We start from the raw sequence: 24,684 nt of genomic DNA, 5'->3' as shown, positions 1-24,684 counted from the left end.
TCCGCAGGCCGCGTAGTACGGAGCCGGTGTGCCCCGGTCTGCAGGTTCAGATTCTATCCTGTTATAAGGAGAACAGAGAGGAGACCCTACGCTGTTCGGACCTGGCCAAAGAATACATGCAGTGTATCAACGCCGCAAAGAAGGTGAGAGCTCGCTTGTCTCCAGCAGGGATGGAAATGGGAATAAAATCATTGTGGGTAACGTATCAGGCTGAAGGAACAAAAGTATCATCGCAAAATGGAATTATTAGGACTCCTTAGTTGAAAAGAAATCTAAGATTACACATCAAAATTTAGAAACTCCACTTATCCCTTTTTTTTTGGCCTAATAGCTTCATAATCATAGTGATAGAGGGATTGCAAGAAAATACAAAAGCAATGTGTTGGACTTCACATCCAGTGTCAGAAAAGCAAACATCTGGGGGAGTTTGGGACACAATAATGCATTTTGAGCGGTGGCTTTTGAAGTTTTCCATGGAGGAATATGTTGTCATTTTCCAAGCAGCAGTCTGTCTGATGTAAAAGAAAGAAATCCAATTTTTTCTCATGTTATCAAAATTATTCTGGGGGAGTTTAGGAACAAAAAAATATATATATATACGATTGCGCATTTTGAGGGCTGTCACTAAGTTTTACATGGAGAAAGCTTGTCATTAGAAATAGCTTTCAGAGCGAATGTCTGATGTAAAAGTGAGAAATCCCAAGTTCTCCAGCATTACCCAACTTGTTTTTCTACTCCCAATACTGAACAAATGACATCTTTTCAAAGCAGAACATAGCTCTCGTCGCAATGAGATAAGTCTTCAATCTCAGTTCAGCTTGTCACTGCAGCCTGCTTCTAATTTTAGGTAGTTTACAGGCACACAATCATTTAAAGCAAGTGAAGAGAAGCAGGCTGTCATCTGAAAACAAAGACAGGGAAAAGTGAGTGTGGGAGTGGAAAACTCCCACACTGTTTTCCCAAACAACCTGCCAGTGATTATCATTATTACTATTTTCAGAACGTCTCCCTGCACAGACGTTAAGCAAGTTCACAGCGTTGCCAATCATGTGCTGTATCTGATGTGGAATTGATTGCTTAGGTCAATTTCTTAGGTCAATTTTTTTTTTCTCTGACTTATTTTCCATTTCCTTTTTTGCTTTCACCCCAGCTGTCACAACCTTGCCATGAAGAGGTTCAATAATGGAAGCAAATGTGGCTTTAGAAGGTATGATAGTATAGATCTAGTTTTAGCATTAGATTTGCTGCACTGTAGCCCCTTAGTGAGACCTAGATTCCGAATCACCATACGATAGAAAATTTCCTTCCTTTGATAACGTGACATTTATATCTTCAGATCTTCTCGTCTCCGTAGCTTTATCTCCGTAGTGTCATTTTAGTCTTTGAAGCGATTCCCTTTTGATACCATATGACTTACGGTGCCTTTGCTTTGTGATTCACAGGGTCACAGTGGCGCTTAACCTTGTTAATAGCACAGCACAGTTATGTGCGACCGAACATTTCAAGGCAGACCTAATTATCAGTTGCTCGGTATTGTCACATTCGGCTCTGGGAGCAATGAAGGGGAGGTAGAAAAATATAAATAGATGCTGGCGAAGCAGCAAACTGCATGAACTTTTGTCACAGAGATTGTCGTCATATGCGGATTACCTTAGAATTTAATGAAAGTCAGGGAAAGAGTTTATGTAAGTTGATGTATTTTGCCTTGCCATTGATTGTCTTTCCATTTAAGCATAATCTCATGCAACATGTGAGCTCACTCCATGGCACATGAGCAACTGTTTTTCTAGACTACCAATGGACTTATTATTCCAAAGGAGAAAAGAGATTCCTCAAGTTTTACCCCAGCAGCTCGCTACATGACAATCCAGTCTGCAAACCGGTTAAGAACCACCGCTTTTATTCACTCAGTAAAACCTAGCCTTGTCATTTCCACCGTTTCTCGTTCCTCTACAGGCCTTACAGCTGTATTTTTCCAAAAGCAGAGAAAAGTTCTGCCGGTTTGCGCACCACTGCAGCAGCTTTAAGTAACAAATTCTTCGAGAGGAGGAGTCGGAGGAGGAGAGAGAGCGATGGAAGCGAGTCATTCCAAAGTTCGTACAGTAGGGGGATTTGAAGGTGCAGCTGGTCATCATGCACCCAGACCACGTAGCGCTCTGCTCCGCGCCGCTCTCCGCTCAGCTCTCCTCTGCTTGGCTCAGGGGCACTGAGGCTTCCCCTGGCATACACTGATACTGCATGTGCTAATCAGCTCGCTGAAGCTCCATTCCCCTCCTCTCCTGCTAATGGAATGTGTGTGTGTGTGTGTGTGTGTGATTATGTCAGTACAGTATGTCTGTACAGGCAGTTGCGAGAGCGTTCTCGACTGTGCCTTGTATGTTAGCACGCAGACACAAATGCGCCTTCACGTACATATATGTATGTGTGTGTGTGTGTGTGTGTGTACGTGTGTGTGTGTTCTTGTATTTCTATACTTAGGAGAACCAAATGTCCTCACAAGGGTAGAAAGATATATAAAATATTCCTTCAGTGAGGGCATTTTCCTGTTCCTTACTTCTACAATTGGCTAGTTTAGGGTTAGGGTGTTTGTGGGAATCTGCGCACGACTCCCTCACCAGCGCGAAAGTTTCTTCCTCATATTAGCTGGTGTGAGATAACAAGGACTGAAGCGAAGGCCCTTTGAAGACTGTCTTTAAAAGAGCACAGTGGATCATACACAATGTGTGTGTGTGTGTGTGTGTGTGTGTGTGCGTGGATAGCCTGCTATATTGTAGTTGGGTATAACCTACATCAAGGTCTTCCCTCTTGATTAGCCCCCGAGGCATCTCTCTGACTTTCACCCTGTCAATTTGAAAGTTTACAAAGTTCTTCCTCCATTTTGTGCCTTTAAAAGCTGTCACAGCTAGTTTGGTTATCACTGATAACTTTTTTCTTCTTCTTTTTTTTCTTTTGGAGTAGATTCTGCATAGGCTGTGCACTTATTTTTACTAGAGGGCCTAATGTACTGTGAAATAGAGCCATTAACAAATTTTCAGAGATGCCAGAAAAGCTTTTAATATTTATTGGCAATGAACATTGTAACACATCATGGTATCATGTTAAAAGAGAAAATAAGAAGTATTCTGAACAGCGTTGTGGTGGCTCAGTGAGCTGAACTGCTTATCATGTGCTTGCAACCAGTGTTGTAGTCAATCGAGACCAAGACTAGACCAAGACCAAAAGTAGTCAAGACCAAGACTAGACCAAGTCTAGACCAAGACCAATAGTAGTCAAGACCAAGAGTAGACCAAGACCAATAGTAGTCAAGACCAAGACTAGACCAAGACCAACAGTAGTCAAGACCAGTAGTAGTCAAGACCAAGACTAGACCAAGACCAATAGTAGTCAAGACCAAGACTAGACCAAGGCCAATAGTAGTCAAGACCAAGACTAGACCAAGACCAATAATAGACCTTTTGATACACAGTAGCTATATCAGTTATTAAACACAATAACAATGCTTATATAATAAGAGTTGTTCTAATTACTTAATTACCTATTTAACATATAAACAGCTGATAATAAAGCTTTCTAAAATTAAATGTAGCATCTCAGGGCAGGATTTTATTTTATCTCGGTAGCTGCAGGAATTACGAAAAGGTGAAGAGCAGTTGAGTTAGCTAGCGAAGTAAAAGAGAAATTTATGGCCAAGTAGCTAACATTAGCCTTATGTTGATAATTCTACTGTATGCATTTAAAAAACCAAACACTGTTTCCTTCTTATATTTCAGAACTTCTGCATATTGAAGAAAGTCAGTGTGCTGTGAGCCAATTGACAACAAGGGAAAATGTAGTGTTTTTTTGGCGTCTGACGTCTTCTGTAGTGTGAATAAGCAGAATAGTTGTGGAATACTTAACTGATTAATTGCCATCCTGTCCAAATTTTGTCCCGGCATGGACTAAACAAAAAAGATTAGACCAGACTAGACTGGACATGATTTTAATAGAATAGAATTGAATTGCATACTTAATTGATCAGGTAAAGTTTTGAATTGAACGGCACCTGAGGAAAAACACAAACAAACTGATATGATGGATTTTCATCCCTGAGCTTTTAAATGAGCTGAGGAGGACTTAATTGGGTCTGAATCTGGCCCGCAGTCGCCTCTATTACGCTGGAAAGACACAACAAGAGCTTTGTTGTGTCTTTCCAGCGTAATAGAGGCGACTGCGATGTGTTTTGATCAGAGTGTCACAGTGGGTCACTGGACAGACCTGCAGATCATAGACGTCTTCCTGCTGGGTGCGGGTGTGTGTGTGTGTGTGTGTGTGATGGTAAATGAGGGGAGGATCCCACAGAGCCTGCAGAGACAGAGCAGACAATCTCTAGTCATTATCCACTGGGAGGCTGAGCCTGACGTGGGTACTGCAAGATATAACACACACACACACACACTGTCCATACACTCGGTGGGATTCCCTAGACACACGCACACACACACAGTCTAAACGCTCGGTGGGATTCTCTAATCATTTAGCACCATTCTCAGAGACAGCCTGACTTTGATGACTAATGTTAGAAGTTTGACTCACAATGGGGAGAGGAGAGAAAAAAAAGGAGAGGGAGAAAGACAGGCAGTGAGAGAGAGAGGAACGGAATGAGAGAGCGTAAGAGAGAGAGAGAGAGGTAGAAAGACCGATGCGGAGAGAGAAAGAGAGAGAGGGAGAATACGAAGGAGACAACGTAAGGAAGGAAAATACCCCAAACGGAGAGGGAAAAAAGAGACAGCGAAAGAGAGGCAGAAAAACAGAAAGTTAAGAGGGTGGCGAGGAGGAGAGAAGTGACGGGAAAAGAGATTTGGGAAAAAAAAACCCGGAGAGAAGCTGGTTACGGCAGCGTGTCTGATCGCCGATGTACGCTGCGCTACAGCAAGGTCGAGATCTGGCCAGCCTCAAGTTGAGACCTCTGAAACTTTTAATGCTGTTTTTTTCCCCTACAGCAAGGCCGAGTACCCAGGCACACACACACACACACACACACACTCACACACATCCGGAGCTCTGATGTGGAGTGCAGACATAGCAGGCTTTGGGTCTAATGCCCAGGGAGTTACTCCTAAAGTCTACCTGTCAGACTATGAGAGAGAGAGAGAGAGAGAGAGAGAGGGAGAGGGAGAGAGAGAATTAGCACAGCAGGACCAAACAGAGAAAGGAAAAAAGAAGCAGAATCGGAGAGGGGTACGAAACATAAGGCAAGAAAGTTTAGAGAGTGGACACAGTTCCGTTTAGCCCTGTACACCTGGACATTTTGCTGTCTTTTAATGTCTGCACTCCTCTCCATCCCTTCCTCATGTCATCCTCCCATTTTGAGGGATGGAGCTGCTTTTCCATTTTTTTTTTTCAGAACAGCAGTGAAGTAAGACAATGACTAGCTGATGAGATGTCAGATTTGCCAGCCGTCACAAGACATTTTGCAACATGACCCAGTGTATTAAGACTGATCGACCTTTTCCTCTGGGATGGTCCGTTTTTTTTTGTTTTGTTTTCACCTTAACTTTCTCATTTGTTCCCTCACTTTTTGTTTTCATTTTATTTTATTGTAATAGAAAAATACATGACTCAAACAATTTATTTATGTTTGACCCCAGGGGATAGCACAAGAAATTGTTAAAATGCTTATTTCCATTGTAATCGGTGAAGGAGGACAAAATAACAATAACTTGGAATACAACACAAAGGACAATAGCAAAAAAATGTTCCCCTTACCTTCCTCTTCGTCAGCTTAATTTCCCCTGAAATTTCCTCCTAAAAGAAGTTGACCATGTCTGTATATTTCATATTAGCCTAGATTGTGCACTAAGTTTTTTAGAAAAGTGTGTGGTGAGAGAAACCACGAGGAACAGAGTAGCCAGCTTACTGAAATCGATTAGATACTTAGTTTTTGTTCCAGCTCTACTCTTGCACACCGGATCCAATGAAGGGCTTAATGCTGATTGGTTGAGGAGTAGAGACAGATCTACCTGAACAGGGCTAGCATGAAAGTGGATCAGGTGTGCAAGAGCAAAGATGAAACAGAAACTTGCAGGACAGGAGATACTTGAGGACTGGACTGGGAAACTGGACCTACTAAATTTGATGTTGTTTTGCAATGTTGCCTTCCTTTAAAGTTCCCTCTGTGCTCAGTTAACTATCCGAGTTGTTGGACTCCGCAGTCCTTGACAACCAGGGCCAGGTAGAGTAGTGAGTGGGAGGACTTGCTGATGAGATGTCACATTTGTCAGCCATCAGAGGACATTTTGCAAAATTGCCCAGTGGATTAAGACATTTTCCACTGCAAAGGGTAATTATTTCCACATTAGCCTTCCCCTTTTTTCCCCATTGCTTTCCTCTTAGTCAACGTAATGTGCCCTTAAGTCGCCCCTGAAAGTTCCCTACCTCTACCTACTGTGCTCGGTTAACTATCCAGGTTGTCGGACGCCTCAGTCCTCGACAATCATACCATCCAGGCCTCGGTAAAGTAGCGTAGAGTAGGAGGATTTGCTGATGGGATGTCACGTCTGCTGTCCATCAGAGGACACTTTACAGATTTGGGAGTGTGTTAGGACAGAGCTTGTAGGAATGGCGGAATTTACATATGCACTTCTTCCCTTCACATGTTCCCACGTTTTGCTTGGTTCACATGCTGAACTTCATTTTCTAATAGCTTCCCTTAAGAAAAACAAACTTCTGTATCCTAAGTCAGTGTCAAAATAGGGCACAGATAAACATGCTATATTATTTACACAGTGATATAACGTAACCTTTAAAAACTGTCCTGTCATAATCCCCATATTACTCTCATTTCCCTGTTGAACTAGCATATCAGATACCCTGAAATATAATGTTGTTTCATATAAAGAATGCTAGCAATGCAAAACAGCTATTTTAGGGAAACTGAAGGACGAATGTAGAAACTTTTTTCCCACAAGATAAGTATCTGGTGAAGAAAAAAATAAGTAAAAAAAAAAATTAATATGTTCAACCATCCAAGCTGTTGGACTCCTCAGTCCCTTGACAACCATGGGATCCAGGGCTAGGCACAGCAGTGAGTAGGAGGATTTGGTGATGAGATGTCACTTCCGCTGTCCATCGGAGGACACTGTGCAGAATTTTTTGTCTCTAGATTGAGCTGTTCTTCTGTCTTCTGTCTGTCTGTCATCTTGTTCCGCTTGTTTTTCTCCCTAGCTTTACCCTTAACCCTTATTTTTCCCTTTACATTTCTCTAGCTTAGTGTTACATTTCACACTCTTGTTTCCTTTATCCTACTTTCAGAACGTGCTCAAAATACATCCGAAAATAAAGCAAAGGAATAGTATTGTTTTTTTTTAGGTTGTGATTTCAATAAGAGAAGTTAGTTATGAATAAAGCGATGTGAACAAGCATCTCATGTCAGCGGTATACTGCCCTCTGCATCTCTCTAAAGCACTTGTTCTAAAAGACGAGCACGTTGTACCAATATGAAACATCACTTGAACTTGCCAAGCTGTTGCGCTCCTCAGCTCAGCGCCTCGCCATAATGTCGGCATCCAAAAGACAAGCTCTGATGCGTAGGGGCTCGTCGGGCTGGCAAGCGGAAGCGATTCACTCTCAGCAATGCTACTGTGATCTCTGTGCCAGCACGACTTCACTTAAGTCAACAGTAACTACAGATGGAAAATCAATGGGTTTTATTTTTTTGTTTTGTTTTGTTGTTTTTTCTCGGCTGCTTCTTTGGCTTCAGAGGAATCGGCGTATCTTCAGCTAGACAATAAAGTCAAGTTGCAAAGTTTTTTTGGGGTGTTTCTGCTTTATTAGTTTATTGCCAGACATAATAAAATGGAGAAGAATAGTAAACAATGTTGAAAGTACATGGTGTGCTCCTTAGTCTGCTAAGCCAGCAGGACATCCCCAGAACTAGTCAAGCTAAATCTCTTGATGTACTTTTGCTATATTACACCCTATCTTGCCTCTAGGATCATGTAAGAAATCACTGTAACTAGTAATGAAACATGCAACAGATCAGTAGACTTGGTTTATAGTCTCTGTATGATCCACTTTGATCCACACCCTGAACCCACTTCCCATTTCCGAGTGATTGGGGTTCGTGGGGTTTGTATGGTTTTACGCGGAAATGTACACGCAAATTTTCATCTTCAACTTAACATTGGCTGGTGCTCAAAATCTGTATTGGAATTCCTGTGATTGAATTGTGCATAAAAGCAGTAAACGTTGCTTACAATCTATAGTTTTCTATCATGGGAATGGCAAGCTCATGTACCTGAAGAAAAAGTCTAAAAGTCTAGTTTAAAAGTCAGAATTTCAACAACAATTGCATTATTCTTTGTAAAACTGCATGGACATTTTGTATTTACTAAAAAGGCACAGGTCAAGTCATTCTGTTCTAGTTAATGCAGGGATACCACTATCCAATACAACCATGTGGCAGTAACAAACACATTAAAATGTCATTGCTTAGTGGATGGCGTAGCCTTTTAAGTAAGCCTGTTTCGAGTCAAAACGGCAAGGCCCATAGCACAGAAGCCTGTCTCCTGTCTCTGACGTATGAGGCAGCTTACTGTATGAGTATTATACCCTGCGGATAGTACGCCAGTAGATAAGGGGCAATAGAAACCGGTTTCATCAAGTTTTGATAAGTCCATTCTCAAAGGCAAACCCTATCGACAGGCCCCTGATAATACTGATAATAAATCTGTATCTATTGTCTATCTGAATGCACACCGACTCTCCCACCGCCAGAGAACTAGAGCGGTATAAAAACTGATATTGATTTTTTTTTTTTTTTTTCTTTTACCATCAGTTTTATTGTTGACTGAAGTGGAGTCATGCTGGTGCAAAGATCACAGCAGCGCAGCTACTCCGCCAGCAGATAAACAACAATGTGTACAAATGAACTCTGAAAGACAAATACGGCAGTTGGATACGAAGAGAGGGTTGAGGGAAAAAAATAATTGTAGTGAAGAACGGACAAAAACATAGAGATATACAAAGACGGAGAGAATTCATCAACTGATTTGGGAAGTGCCTATCTAGTTTTGGATTCATTGACACTGCCTCTATAAATTTTTTTTAACAGCACTGCAAAAAAAATGTATTTTTCTATCAGAATCAAGTGGCATTTTCTTGACACTGTTGGATCAATCTGCCTTATTCTGCCTTATTTTGTTTCAGGGTATTGTCTATAGAAATTTCCTGTGACAAGTACAACTGCAATGGAAACAAGTTGACTTATCTCACCCTATTTTTATCAGTTTTAAGAGAAATCATATTATAAGACTGAATATGAGACTAAATGACCTAAAAAGTCCATTCCTCTGAGGTAGAAACCCAAATGAATAGTAACAGACAGACATGTAGACATGTATAAAGCCTTGTATAACAAAAAATAGAGAAACAAATAGATACGGGGGAATCTTCCTTCCTCCAGTTTATCAAGTAAATTGGGAAGAACAACCTTGGAGTGCATTTAACTTCTCTCCTAGCTTCTCTGTCATAGGCGAAGACCTCTATAGAACAAAAGTGAGGGCAAATAAAGGAAAATAAAAGTGTGTTGACAGAACAACAGAGACGGAGAGCAAGGATAAAGTATTACACCAAAAGCCAATGTAATAAACCGATGGGGAAAGAGGCTGACAAATAAAGTATGACACGAAAGGAGAGAGAGAGAGATAAAAGGCAAATGAGAAATAAAAGGGAAGGCCGTAAGAAAAATTGCATAGGCGCAGAGAAAGAGAAAAATGGCTATACAGAAAGGAAGAAGAGAGGAGCGCTAAAGCATGACAAGAAAGCAAAGCGAAAGAAGGAACAACTAGGCAGATAGAAAGTGAAGGCTGAGATTAAACATTGTCGGGATGAAGCTGGAGATCGGTCGAAGTGAAACAAATAATGAAATAGTTGTCCTCTACCGGGCGGAGGGAGAAAAATGACTGAGAGTTTAGAAAGAGGAGAGATTGACCTTGTGACGAGGACGGATAGAGCGAGGCCGGAAGAAACATTACGGAAAAGAAAAGAGGGGGGGGGGGGGGGGGGGACAAACACGAGAGAGAAATGAATGTGGCGGAAAAGGGAGAGCTAAGGAGAGGAAAAATGGATATAGAGAAAAGATGGGTAGTCGGGGGAAGAAAGGGAGAGGGAGTGCATCGAGAGAAGGATGGAGAGAGATGGGCAGCCGGGGAAGCGGAGAGAGAGAGAGCAGAGAGATGTGCGGGAGAGGGAAGCGAGGGAGAGAGGAGAAATTGATGAAGAGGAGGTGGACAGTTGAGGGGAGGAGATGGAGGAGGAGGCGGACGAGGGATGATGGGCGACGGGGATGGAGAAAAAAAGATGGAGGGAGAAAGACGTGGGCAGATGAGGGTGGGGAGAGAGAGAGGTGGGTAGGGGAGAGAGAGAGAAGATGGTGAGAGAGAGAGAGAGAGAGAGGTGGGTATTCCGGAGGTAGAAAGCGAGGAAGGAGAGATGGGTGGAGGATTGCGAGAAGCGGTTATGGAGGACGGGTTAGAGATGGACAGAAGAAGAAAAGATGCAGAGAGAGGGAGAGAGAGGGAGAGATGGCAGGCCCCTCAGCAGTCACCACTAATGAAGAAGAATGAGGGGCTTCAGCTGCCTGGTGGACCTGCTGCTGACCACACACCCACACACTCTCACACACACACACTTTCACTAAAGCATGTACTCAACTTTCGACACAAAACTCAAGCAGTCGAACTCCACCTTTCGCCTCATTGCTATGCGTGAATAAATACTACAAAATGTCTTTAAAGTAGGCCTAATTAAGCACAAAGTTTCTCTCTCCGCCAAATTCTCAGCATTTGCGCTGTGAGAAAACTTCAGAGGAGAAACTCAGATGTGGGAATTTTTCACGTCAAGCCTCTAAATTAGCGCCGGGTGCCTTAATTGGGGCTAAAGTCACGCAGTGTTTTCACATCTTGTTCCGAAGTGCTGAACTTTTCTGCTAAATCTGATGAACCGTGCAGCAAGTGGCTCCTTTTTTATCCTTTGAGACTTCGCTTGTGTCTCTCTGTGCCTCAGCCCACTGGAGAAAACAGAAATAGTAGAAATCCTAAATCTTAACAAATTGTTCAGTTGTTCCACAGCTACATCAGTGTTGAATTCTCCTACAAAGACGACATTCATCCATGTAGCAAGTAGCGCATTTTTCTCAAAGTTTCTTGTTTCGGCTCTGTTCTCATTTGAGGGTGTATTTGTACCTCATTAGCTGTGACTGCCTGCAGCAAAAGAATCTCAAGAAACTCCTTGAAGTGTTTTCTTCCGCCCCGACTCACAGTGTCGAACAAAGATTGATAAAGACTCACTGGAAGGCAGCAATATATAATGCTCTGACAATCGTCTGTTGACCGAAACTTTTATTTTTCATGTAGACTTGAAACAACAAGGGCACCAGTGGGATGTAGTTATAGTTTCCTATTGGATTTTTGCCTTATATATTCCACTCTTGACTGCGCCTGTAAACAAAAGTGTGTGAACTCTAAATTATTAAGGCAGTTCTATGAGATGAGTACACATTTTTGCTCAACTGTGTCTCTGCCTATGTTTGTGGGTGTGAAGCCAGAAATGCACTGGTTTCTGGATATTCTCTGAAAGGTGATAATTTGGACTGTATAATTATCTAAATAGATATATCCATACATGGGTGCTTGTTTTTTTGATAGATTTCTAATTTGCAGTCAAGTTGGCTAGTTTGTGTTTATCAAGCTAGTCTAAAACTGATGGAAGGAGAATCCTGACAGGCTTGGAACATTAGCCTAAGCCTCTCCACAGTGTTCAGGCCATCAAGCCATTGCGATTCTCCTTCCATCATTTTTTGATTGACATCAGACTAGCTTGGTAAACTTCACAAATTTAGCCGACTTGGCGAGCAGCCGAAATATGGATAAGGAAAACGAAATCCAAAAACACCCTGTAATATATGACTACAAATTAGGAAATTAGGACTAAAATGAAGGGGAATAGAGACAATATACCAGGTTATAGAATGTACGTCACGATAAAATATCTTACTCATTGCAGTGGCGAAGTGTAAATGCCAGTGCCTTGGTGTTGACACTTCAAGCTTCCCGTCTGTAGTGCACCATAGAAGCGTCAGTGCATCAAATGACATGCATCAACAGTCGCATCCAATACGTTTGGTTAGTGTTGTACACACCAGAGCAAGGTCGTTAAGGCAAACTGAGGCTGGGAATACCATGAGGTTTAGGCTGATTGTGGCCACAATTTGGCCATCACGACTGATTTTCAAGATCAAACCATATTGGTGCTAGTTTGGCGCAGTTGCAATGGAAAGTCGGCACAAATGATGTTGTTGTGTGTGAGGGTTCAGGACTTCAGTCTTTTGCTTCCCAGTCTAGTAGGGGCCATCACAATTATTTAAAAAATGTTTGATTTTTACAAGTCAAATCTGTCTTGACTTCCTCCTTTTAGTGTGAGCTGGTCAGGTCAATGACTCAAAACAAAACAAAACAAACAAAAATCAGTGCAAGAGAGTGCAAGAGAAAGCAAAAAATAGAGAAAAATACTCCTTCATGTTTGATTTGGTTGTGTTGTAATAGTGTGAGAGTTTGTGTTTTCATGAGATTGGGGGCTGAGATTGCATGGTGTGTGTTCACTAAATCCAATGAAAAAAAATCTGCAAATGCTAATCAAGGATCTTATGTCCAATCTTTTCAGTTTGCGACGCTGTTGTACCCCCTAAACCTTTGCAAACGAGAGAGAAAAAGACAAACAAACCACCCGCAGTGGATGGAATGCGCACTTGATTGCGCCACCAAGGAAAGAGTAGCACACTGCGCCTTTGCCATTCATGCATATTTACATTAAGTTATCTACATATATTTTGGAGCAATAGCCACCCCTTTTCTGAAGACTGATTACAAGATGCGTGCGATTCAATCAAAGATGAGCAAGAGAACGTATATTCCGAAGGAGAATTGCCTGCTATGACCGAGGGTGGGATTGTTAGACGTGACAGGTTGCGAATCCACATCCATCCTTAGTTTACCTGATGACATCAAGCACGACACTGAACCTGTCACACAAAGATCACATTCACTACCTGCCATGGTCAAACTACTAACAACTTTCATTTCCATTTTCTCTTATTCCATGTTTAGGCTCGGGATCATTTATAATCACGCCGCTAATTACGGCAGGGCTGACTGCGGTCAGGCTGATTGCGCAGGCGTGTCTGCATGATTGCTTGATTAGCGTTATTTCTTTAGTGAATGCGACGGTAACTCACCGCAGGTAACGTTCACGATTGATGCACAATTAATAGTGCTATTAACCGGTACAGTCCATTCTTTGTGGATCCCCGCTGTGTGGGAAACAATGGTCATTTAGAAAGAGAAAGAGTGGGAAGATAAAAAGAGAAAGAGAAGAAAAACAGATTTTTCTTTGTGGCTATATGCTTGATTTATGAAGTTGGCTGCAACAAATTCCTATAAACATATCAAATAGCACTCATTTCACAACTTTTTGAGCTCTGTTTCCCTTTTGAGAGCCTGTTTGTGCCTCATTGTTTGACTATGGTGTGTGTGTGTGTGTGTGTGTGTGTTTTGTGTGAGTATGTATATGTGTGTGTGTGTGTGTGTGTGTGTGTGTGTGTGAGTATGTATATGTGTGCGTGTGTGTCCACTGAAGAGTTTGACACTGGAGTCATGGACCTCTGACTTGCTGAAAAGCAGTCCAATTTATTATCAGGGATGGAGGGATGGTTGGAAAGAGTTTAGAAGTAGGTGTAAATATATACACACACACACACACACATACACACACACACACACCAAGACTGTGTATCCCATATGAACCAGTGTCTCCAGCTCCCAGACGGAGGAAAGGCTGAAAGACTAGAAACTTTTGTACCTTAGAGAGGTGAGACAAGTGTCTTCAAGATTACTTCAAGCTGAACGCCCACATCTACCTATAATCTTATCCCGCCCCCTTACCGTTACCAGGGTCTGTATCCTTCCGCCACCCAATCACCCACACCTTAACCAAGATTTGTATCCCTGCACCACCCTAATGGCTACGTCTTTCTTTTTACCGCTGTCCTCTTCTTTCCTTGTGTAACCCTGTTTGCATGTTTTTTTTGCTTGTCTTTATTATGAAGCACTAAAAAAAAGTCCTCTACACCAGTGATTCTCAACCTTTTTCATGTCAGGGACCCCTAATTTAGTCCACATTAGAACCACGGACCCCCATTTGATGAGATTTTATCTCGTTTTAAATCGGAGAATATTGTTACTGTTAGATATGATTTTGTCCACAATTCCATGACTATCTGTATTGTAGGCAGAGGATAACAGCGAAGCTATGATCAAAATAGTCATTCTTCTACATTCTCTAATCGTGTTAACTTCTTGTAAATTAAATAATGCTGAATATTAACAATTCTTTAATTTGCTGGGGACCCCCTGGAACCCCCTCAAGGACCCCTGGTGGTCCCCGGACCCCACGTTGAGAACCACTGCTCTACACAAATAAAGTTACTGGTATCATTATAAAAGTTATTAGTACCTCTAACACGTAAACATTGTTTACACTCTTGCTATCAAGCACCTCACTTATCCATATGTATGGTTACCTGGGCCTTTCAAAGCCCATACTCACACACACACACACACTTTTTTTTTCAGAGTTTTTGTCAGTTGTTTTATCTGATTGTTCGTCAGTTTGTTTTTGCTGTATTCTTTTTTATCTATCTTTAATGAAGCTTCCTTCATCTGTCAATTTTGTTTTTCTGCCTCTGCTTCTTTTAAACCAACACCTTTCATCTCGCCTCTGCGTCTGTTTGCCATTCTCCTCTTTCTTTCTCTTTCTGTCTCCCTCTCTTGTAGTCTCCGTTTCTTGTTGTCTTATTCTGTCTCGTCTCCTGTCTCTGTTCTCTCTCTCTCTCTCTCTCTCTTCCTCTTGGTCTCTTTCTGCATCTCTCTCTCTCTCTGTGCTCTGCAGTTGACTTATCGATTTAATTTTCATACTGTTTGCAGTTCTCTGCGTCATAAACCATCAGCGTCGCCTCCTTTCAAGCCGGCATTGATCCAACCCTCCGCCACACAGCCGATCACAACCAATCACCACCAAGCATCATTATCTGTTCTCGCTCTTTCTCCTCTGTTGTTCGCCTATCTCGTATTGTGCACTCTGTGGGTTATGTTTTGTAATCCAGCTATTCAACACTGGCGAAATAACAGCCTGGTACATTTAGGCATTTAGGCAGTGAATTAGATTTTTCTTTTCTTTATCTTTTTTTTTCCCCCTCAGACTGTAAGTATTGTGAAAAATGGCAGAGAGCTTTGGGCTTTCAGAGAAAATTGCATCGCAAAAGTTTCATGAAAAAGTGATTTGAAGAAGCTTACGCTACCTGTTGCAAAGAGAGTTATACAGTATGTTTACTGTCAGTGCATGTGCTTTATTTACATGTGTGTGTGTGTGTGTGAGCGGACTTAACTAGCCTGATAATTCTCCTGTTATTATATAAAGCTCTCACAGCGGATGTATGATCGGAACAAATCTTACGGAACAAATACGTGAAACACACCGGTAGGAAAGATTAAGAGGTTGAAAGGCTCCGCTTTTGTGTGTGTGTGTGTGTGTGTGTGTGTGTGTGTGCGTGTGTGTGTGTGTGTGTGTGTATTTGTGTTCAGCAGTTGTCATCAGCAGTAGTCAGTTCTCTAAAACTTGGCCAAATCTGGACTTGGCCAAATCTGTTTGATGGGGGTTCCAGTCTTTTAGCACAAGTGTGTCCCAGTTTCCTGCTGAAAGGCAAATTATGTGAAATAACACACGCTTGAGAAGCTGAAAATTAAATTTTGTATCAAAGTGTGTTCTGATTTGGCCGCTGTTGTGTTACACATGAAACTTTTTCTTGCTTTCTCTCTTAGAGTGCTTCTGCTGGGTCTCTTTGTCTACATACACACACCCCCGCTTCCCTCTTTCCCTCTTTCAGCCTCCAGTCTTTCCCCTTCTCTCCCTCCCTCACCTATATTGCTCTCTCTCTCCCCCCGCGCCTTTTGTTGCGCCGCGGAGCGCGATCGAATGCCACATCAAGCCGAATCCACAGCCTCCGTTTCCCCTTTCATCCGCCCCGTGGGCCCCCCCGACGGCCCGCGGACGCCTCAAAGCTTTCAAACGTGGGCGAGAGTTGGGGGTGAGGAGAGGTAGAGGAAGGGAGGGGGGTGCGGGGGTGCTTGAGGGTACTCACAATTGCCTTTTCACCGGCTTTTGTACCCCTCGCTTGCTGTACCCTGACCTTTACCGAGCGTCACCTCGCCTCTCGGCTCGCGCCGCCGGACCCCCCACTCTCTGTCCCTCTTTCTGCCTCCTCCGATGGGGGGTCCTGATAATAACCTCGACACCGGGCATTGCGTTCAGCTGAAAGCCGCCTCGGCCGCATAAACAATTGGCACGCTTCTGTTGTGTCTTTTCTTTTTTCTGTGGCGCGTTTTACACCGATACTCGGGTCAGCGTTTTATCGCCGCCTCTCTCTCTCTCTCTGGGAGGGCTTCTGTGGGACTGAGACCACCAGCTGGGATAAGAGAGGACAACAGCAGGGCTTTTAGGTGGGTTTTTCACTGGCTTTTGTCGCCTTGAAGCAGCCGCAACATCGTCGGAACAGTCCACTTTGTGCCAGCCTCTCTTTTTTTTTTTTGGTCCCTTTGTCACTCAATCCATCTGTCTCTCCACCCCTCTCGTTCTCTTTATGAGTGGAGGCCTCCCCTTTGTGATTGCTCTCCGATTCACACCCCGCACTCCCAAAAGCGATTGATTTTTGTTTTCTGGCCTTTTGTAAATCCCCCCAAAAAATTCCATTGTGTTATTGTTCGCTCCCGGAGCTGTGTTGACAAGTTCACTTTCATGTGAAACTTCAAAACTGCTTTTTCACAATTTCGCAGTCGGCCACAATATTTTGTCTCGCGAATGCAACAAAGGCAACAGATTATGTGTTCTTTATACTGTATTAAAAAGACGACTCGCATGAACTCAGAAGAACATAATATCTAATCTAATTTGACAGGTTTAAAATTAGCCTGATACAGTGCTGTAATTCTACAAGCAGAGTGATTTCCACTCTCTTCCACTGCTGTACAGTTAGGGGTCAGAGACTGGGGTTGTAAACTAGCCTCCCCACAACGCTTTTCAGCAGCAAAGTACCTTTCTGTCCAACAAAAACCTTCTATCTCTATGGAAAGTAAGCTTTTCAACAGTAGCGGAAAAAAAAACAACCCCTTTCTCTCCAATTGAAGCCCATGTATTTTTTTCTCCAAATCGTGTGTATTCTTTATTGAGCAGTATCAAATTTTAAGTTGTATTCTTGTGAAAATCTTTAAACTATGATTCTTTACATTTTATATGCTGTTTTCAAAATCTACCATAATCCTCTTGTATGCGATGACTTTCACATGACTAGCTTGAACGGACCGCTGCGATACAGTTATGTATAACGATCTAAATGAATCTTTTTTTATGATCGTAAGACAACGCATGCTCTATTATCGTATAACAAAACACATATCATTAAAGATAGATATGTAATATGCTATAAGCTATGTTTGCTAGTGATTGAGTTACTAATATTAACTAGTAAGCCCAGTAGCCTAATGTTAATGTATTCTCCATAGAAGAGATGAAGACAGCTGATCCAGAGAGCCAGAGCCAAAGAGCTGGAATTACATTCAAACACACTGATTACTAATGAGGTCTATGTGTAATGGCTACAAAAGCACCTTCCTAGTTGTCTTCCACGTTCCCCACCTCCTCCCCCGTTTCCATCCCATCATCCCTCCATCCCTCAGCAGTGGAGCGGTCAGGCCTATCAGCCGCAGAGGCTCAGCCTATCACCTGGGAGCCCCAATTGCCTGCCAGTCATCAGATAAAATGGATTTCCAATTGAGTCAAGGCTCCCAAGCTGGGTCAGGCAGAATGGACAACAGGCTGATTTCTGCCGCTCCTCTCCTCCTTGTCCTCCTCCTCCTCCTCCTGACTTTCTATCTATTATTTGTTCCTCTCTTTCTTTCTCTCACTGCGTCTCTCCCTTCCCCTCGTTTTTTCCTCTCTCTCTCCACTCTCTCTCTCTGTGATGTGCCGACCAGAGCCACGTGAAATGAAAATAGGCTCATTTTAAAGGTCCAGATACTGCTGGGCAATCTGGGAAGGCGATGTTGGCGATGCAGCTCCCCCACGTCTTCAGTCAGCGATCATTTTAACCCAGGATGGAGCGCAAATTAGACCTACAGGAAGGCAATCCATTAGTTTGTTTGTGGATGTGGAAAGCTCTATGTTTTATCTATGTTCTCGTTAAAAATTCTCTTTTTCCCTTTTGACCAAATGAGTATTGCCCGGTAAGGCTCAGCAGTCTGTAGGTCATTAACATAGGCCGGTCACATCTTGCGACATTTTACGATGAGTTACATGAGGATCATAATGACAGGCTAGACAGGCTCTTAAATGGGAGATTTATTGTGTATGCAATTAAGGACTTTCAATAAGAACATAAAAGTAAGGACATCGCTCCGACCAGACACATAGATCTCTGTGTGTTAGAGACAGAAACCTGAAAACCGGATGTCTGCAGATCCTGAACACGTCTTAAAGTCTTAAATGGTATTATGTAGACTCAAAGCCTTTAAAGGTCTTCAAACTTCAATAGAGCATTTTAAGTCTTACATTCGGTGTTAGAGGTCTTAAAAATTGTGTGGTTTCTTGGTGCGCTGTTGGTGCAGGCCTAGATTCTGATTCTTGGTGTTATATTTTGTTGGAACTGGCATTGAAAATGGTCTTACAAAGTCTTGCATTTAACTTGCAGACAAGCTGTAAGAGAGAAAGAGCGACTGACAGAAAACACAAACAACAGGTCAGCCCATCAGACAGATTGTCTTTGACCCTACAGACTGTGACCCTAAAGGTCAAAAGTCACCACCTCTTGCCTCATGATGTCGGCTGTCAGTGTGTTTGCGCATGTGCGTTGTGGGTGTTGCAGTCACTCCTCAGAGAAGGAAGGAGCATCGTTAGCTAATCAAAACTGGGCTCACTGCAGAACACACACAAGAAATGTGAGAGCGTGTGTTATTGTATTTGGTAGAACTGAATTTAACTAAAACGTGTGTGCATGCCTTTGCATTTAAGTCAGTTACTGTTATATCTCAAACTTTTCCCTCTACTTTTCTGTCTTTCTTGTTTTTCTCTTCTCTCCCACGAATACACACACATACACACACACATACACACAATCAGCCTAACACCCCTACCACTTGTGCCCAGTGAAGAGTAGAATAGAGTGGAATGAAAAGGAGGAGAGGGAAGGAGGGAAGACGAAACAACAGGAGAGGAGAATAGACGACATTAGAGGGGAGCAGATATGAGGAGAGGAGAGAAGAATGGGGAGAAAATGGGAGGTGAGGAGAGGAAATCAGAGGGATGAGATGAGAGGACAGAAGAGGGGAGCCATATTGATCACCCTGCTATGTGAGTCCCTCTGTGGTTTTAATGGTGCTAGTTTCACAGCTGGAGCACACCCCATACTGCTTAGAGCAGACACCGTGCCTCTCCCTCTCTCTCTCTCTCTCTCTCTACCAGCTAGCTTCAGGTCAATGCACCCCTACCCTCCAGTCAGTTCAGCTCATTGCATCGTTCCACATGGGCTACTGTAGCTATAGGACTTCAGTGGCACCAGCAGTCATTCTGGACCACCCCGCATCCCCGCTGCTGGCCAGCCTCTGAAGCTAAGCAAGGCTGAGTCCGGTCGATGTCTGGCTGGGAGACCAAATGCCCTGGGTCAATCTCCATCATGGTAGCCAAGTTTTGAATTCATCCTGCAAGGCTGTATCGGCCTCTCGAGCAGAGGTGTTTGCTTGATCTTTAGATGGAAAACCATGGATTAAAGATGGATGGTAATCCCTGTCCAAATGATTAGAATGGCTGACGCAGAATTTCAATATTGTTTTTATGGAAATAAGCATTGTTTCATGCGTAGCCAATGTGTGAGACTCAAAGCTGAACAACAATTACTGGGATGCGTGGTGAAATGATATTTTTCCCATGTAACATATCATTATTTTTGAGTTGTTTGCACCACAGAAGTCCTCATTTCCATGTTAACACACGTATATCAGCAAAATATTTTTAGGTGGGCAAAGCTGAATTCATCTTTATGTTTCCTCTTTACGGTAAAATAATCATCATTAGATGTACTCTAGGTTAATTTCATGCTTTAATATGCTGTATCTGATCATTTAATGTTTGAGTACAATATTCAAACATTATTCAATAACATTAAAAAAGACAGTATTTCATTAATGGCGACAATAAGTCACCATTAATAGTTGCAGTGTCTGAAGGACTTTCTCCCTTGTTTGCTCTGATATAATCAGAAACCTTGAAATTACAAATTTAAAAACTGAGCACCATATACAGCAAAGCCTGGCCATGCTAACTGTGTTATAATGCTTATACCTGTACAGCAGGAATGTAGGCAGAGAGTTGAAAAGGCTTCAAACTTTGGTTTGAATGTGGAAGTGTATTGGGTTTCAAGGACCTCACTGATCTTTGGTGTAGAGACGAAGGTTGCACTCCATGGATCAATTCCATATAGTGACCTTCTATGTTCACATAGAAGATATGCAGGCCTCGTAGGCTCCAGCTCTCTTGGAGGCCTTCTTGGTAGTCCTTGGTAGCGTTCTCTCTTGAAAAACAGATTACCAGGGTGTCCAGAGATTGGTTGATCAGTAGTTGGGACATGAAACTCCGGAGGTAAAGCTCCATGATGACTGAGGTACATTCACATCGAAGACATGTAGGCTTTTCTGTTGAGGAGCTGATTAATGTTTAGATGGGACTGCATTCCTGGGATCAATTCCTCTTGGTGGCAGAGCAATATTCACAGTGAAGTTATCATCTAGGCTTGATAGGCTATGGTTTTCTTGGAGATTGCCTTGCCAGGTTTTGAAGATTTTGATCTGTCTTTAAATGAGAGTCCACATGTCAATAGTTGAACCCTTAGTAACCAAGCCCTATTCTCATACTGCAGCTGGTACTCATCTTGTTAGGCTAGACCTCTTAGCTCACTAGGGTGTCAGGATATTGATTGACTATCTGATGGGAGACCAAGGTTGCACTCTAAGAATCACTTCCACAGTACCCAAGCTGTTACTATAGAAGTAATCATCTAGGCTTGATAGACCGTAGCCGTCTCTTAGGTCATTTTGGAGTCATCTTGTTCGGCTATGGAGAACATATTACTAGAGTGATGGAAGACTGGTTTCTTTTAAGATGGTAGACCAACGCCTCAAAAAGCATAGACCTCAGACGAGGGTTCTCTCTTGGAGATTACTATTACCATATTAGGCTGTTGAGGGGCTGTTACCTTAAAGATGCGAGTCCACGTGTCTTTAGGGTCAAGCCCCCCCGTGGTACAGAAGCTATACTCTATTATTGCTAGAAGTTATCTTGTTAGGATAATGCTCTCTTGAGTTGTGTAGAGCTAAGGCCCTGTGCGATAGACTGACACATAAATTGGAGATCAAGTTTCTCTTGGCAAAGCCCTGCGGTCACCAAGCCATATTCACATAGAAGATGTCATCTAGGTAGACTATTAGTCTACAGCGCTCTTAGAAACCATCTTCCAAGGTTGTTTAGCATTTGATGCTGGTTTTGATGGCCATGGCCCTGGGGTTCAACTTTAATCTCTGCTGGAAACTGTCATGTCAGGCCAAAGGGGCTGGGAAAGCCTGAGGCAGGAGAACATGAACAGTTTATCAACATGCACTTACATTGCCTAGATGCTATTACATAGTTCATGGGTTCTCAACATGGGGCAAAACCCCAGGGTGTTACAAGATGATTTTGGTGGGTAGCAAGATGATTTTAAAGAATGTAAACAACAAAAAAACTTCAAGTATACAGATATACTAGCATATTTATGATCTTTGTGATGAATCACTTTTTCCTTGTTTTAATTATTAATTTTGCAGGCTCTAGGCTTGATCCAATATCAGATCAAATGGAAAGGAAAAAAAAAAACTATCGTGGCTTAGTGTTCATGCTCACTGTTGCTTGTGCTCAACTGTGTCGAGGGTTTGGGGTAAAAAAGGTTGAGATGTAGACCTAGATAGATGCTGCTGGTAATGATGTTGGAAGGCTGGTAAGAGGGGAAAAAAATCCACCTAAAAATGAAGATTAAAATGTAATTAGTTCTAACGTAATATTTAGTTATTAATCATTAGTAATAATTCATGTTTTTCAAAGCATGATCATTTTAATGGAGAAAGTATGACCCATCACTTGTACTGAATGCCATTTCCCCTCTCCAAAATTTTTCACTCTCACTCTGCATGTCCAAAAAAATTCCTAAAACAGACATGCACAGTGAACAAGATAACCAATTACACTGTAATTGTGAAGATTGAATTGTTGTTGTTGTAAAGGCTGGCTGAAAATACTGGGATAGGCACTAGGGCATTACCAGTCATTGATTGGGGTCGGGTGCTACATATAACTAGGGTGCTATAGGGTGCTTTGGTCTGACTTATGGAGCAAAGCAAAAGGATGAAAGGGAATTTGCTGTTGAGGTTTGTTTGACTTCAGTGGAGTTAAGAAGGGAGGCTTACAGGCAGTAGTATAAAACCTATAGTACTTGAGAAGTTTACCCTGCGCTCAAAGTGTTACATTTTAGATTGTTTCTTTTGTTATCTCTCTAAAGGAGAGGACAACAGTATGTGAGTGCGGGGGTGTCATATGGAGCAACACCAAAACCCCAAAAATAGGCAGGAGAAAAAAGGGGATTGAGGGGAGTAAAGCAACATTTATTTGTAGACCCACTAACAGGTGCTGAATGTCCACAGTCCTGTTGGCTTAACCTGTCTTCAAAAACAGCAGTGCAGCACAGTGCACAAAAACGCCAGGGTCCTGCCACAAGTCTTAACAACACATCTCCAGACAGCCACTGATTAACTCTGTCTTGAAAGGTTGTATTTAGTTTGTTGCAACATTAAAAAGTTTCAGAAGCCCCTAGAATAGACATGTAGACCTGTTAGCATCGGTCAGCAGGCTGACCTCTCTCCATTAATGAGATAATCCCTACTATTACCATGCCTGACCTTTCAGTAGTGGTCAGTTAAGGCTGGCAGAAGCCTCCCATGTACAAACGTACAGTCACATAGTCTTTGCACCTAAGAGCGTCTCAAAGGTCAGAGGGCGTGACAGGTTGAGCAGAGTGCGATTCCACTAACTCTCTATTTATTTCTCTCTCTTCTCCTTTTCTTTTCTTTTTATGTTTTTTCTCAGAACCTGCTGGTCAACCATGGATGAAGAGAGGGAAGAAGAGAAGAGGGTAAAACACTTACATGATGGAGGTTTTCACATTGGCACTAAGACTGGCACTTGTTGCATTCCTGTTTCAGCTTGATTTTGGTATATAGGAGCAGAGAGTTGATTTGCTGTTAGCACGCCTTCATGTTTTTTTATATCATGCTATTTAACCGTGGTATCTTCATTTGAAGTTACATTACTATTATGCCACGTAGCTACATTCTGCAGGTAAGTGTAGGAGTAAGTGTATTAAATCCAGGGTCTGAGTCGATACGCTTTCAGTTCAGTCATTTACAGTGTCAACAGAAACTATTTCTTTGACTTGAAATGAAAAGATCCATTTCACCATAGACTGAATGTGAAATTCAGTTCATGTCCAAGCCTTTGCAGTTTTTGTATAGATGAAAAGAAAGGCTAAATTGACAGTGCACCGGCCCTTGTTTGGATCTCTGACTGAAAAAAAGAACTGATAGTTTTATTGCTTTGAGTTTTATGGTTTTGTATTTTTTAACAACACAGGAATAAACTCAGGTAATCCTGGCCATGTCTGATTCATCAGAGCTGTCATTGTTATATGATTTTATTAAACCATTCATATCCTGGTAACCGTCTTATTTGTTTCTTTAGTTAGTCCCCGCTGGACTATTCAGCAGATTCCGTGATCACAGAATCGCAGAAAAATAGTAAAGTCACAGAATTGTGCAGGAAATCGGAAAACATGTTCTGCAGTTGCACATCGCCGACTCTAGATGTCACTGAAGGACGGCTGATCCTTCATTCTCTCCCAGTCAGGGTTAGAGTGCAGTGATACATCTTATCTAAATGTTATTACAGTGTTTCAAGTCCAGTTTTCCTCTCTATTGGCTTAAGAACCCTTGGTGCATACCACAGGCCTAGCTTGGGTGGGAGCAGGGGGTTCACCGCACCCCTCGGCTTTAGCCAAAAACCTATGTAGGCTTACATTTAACATGCAGTGTAATGCATTGTTCCATAATAATAAATACAATGGGGAAACAAGCGTTGTATTATTCTTTTTTGGTTGTTGGTGGTTTAATTTCCCATGATGTGATATTGTGCAAAAATGTCTTCAAAGAAAATACATTTATGCCAGCAGGAAACAAGGCGCCTTCTTGGTAAGACAGTCATTGTGCATAGTGTTGAGAACTCTATGTCTATGCTCATGTGTATGTGGCCAGGAGCTTATTGCCTACTATTATGCATAGTACAAACTTGTTTGTCTGTGTGCTCTGGCAGCTCGTGTGTCCGTAATCGTTTGCTTGTTGCATAATGGGCCACAGCATGGGGGGTCGCTGTCCAATCCAATTATTTCTGTTAGTGTCATTTATGTCTTAG

At 42.3% G+C, this 24,684-nt stretch overlaps 1 protein-coding gene across 1 annotated transcript in view; it reads left to right on the top strand.

Annotated features, from left to right (window-relative positions):
- LOC139923167 (MICOS complex subunit mic25a-like) overlaps positions 1 to 24,336 on the top strand; it is a 77,477-nt gene extending 53,141 nt beyond the window's left edge. Inside the window, exons 7-8 of the mRNA XM_071913886.2 lie at positions 8 to 143; positions 23,308 to 24,336. Coding sequence (XP_071769987.1) covers positions 8 to 143; positions 23,308 to 23,331 — 160 coding nt within the window. The 3' untranslated portion in view covers positions 23,332 to 24,336. The remainder of the gene's footprint in view (positions 1 to 7; positions 144 to 23,307) is intronic.
- The last annotated feature ends 348 nt before the right edge of the window (positions 24,337 to 24,684 follow it).

This window comes from Centroberyx gerrardi, chromosome 14, assembly GCF_048128805.1.
Source record: "Centroberyx gerrardi isolate f3 chromosome 14, fCenGer3.hap1.cur.20231027, whole genome shotgun sequence".
Classification (NCBI taxonomy): domain Eukaryota; kingdom Metazoa; phylum Chordata; class Actinopteri; order Beryciformes; family Berycidae; genus Centroberyx; species Centroberyx gerrardi.
This window is presented reverse-complemented; position numbering and strand designations above follow the sequence as displayed.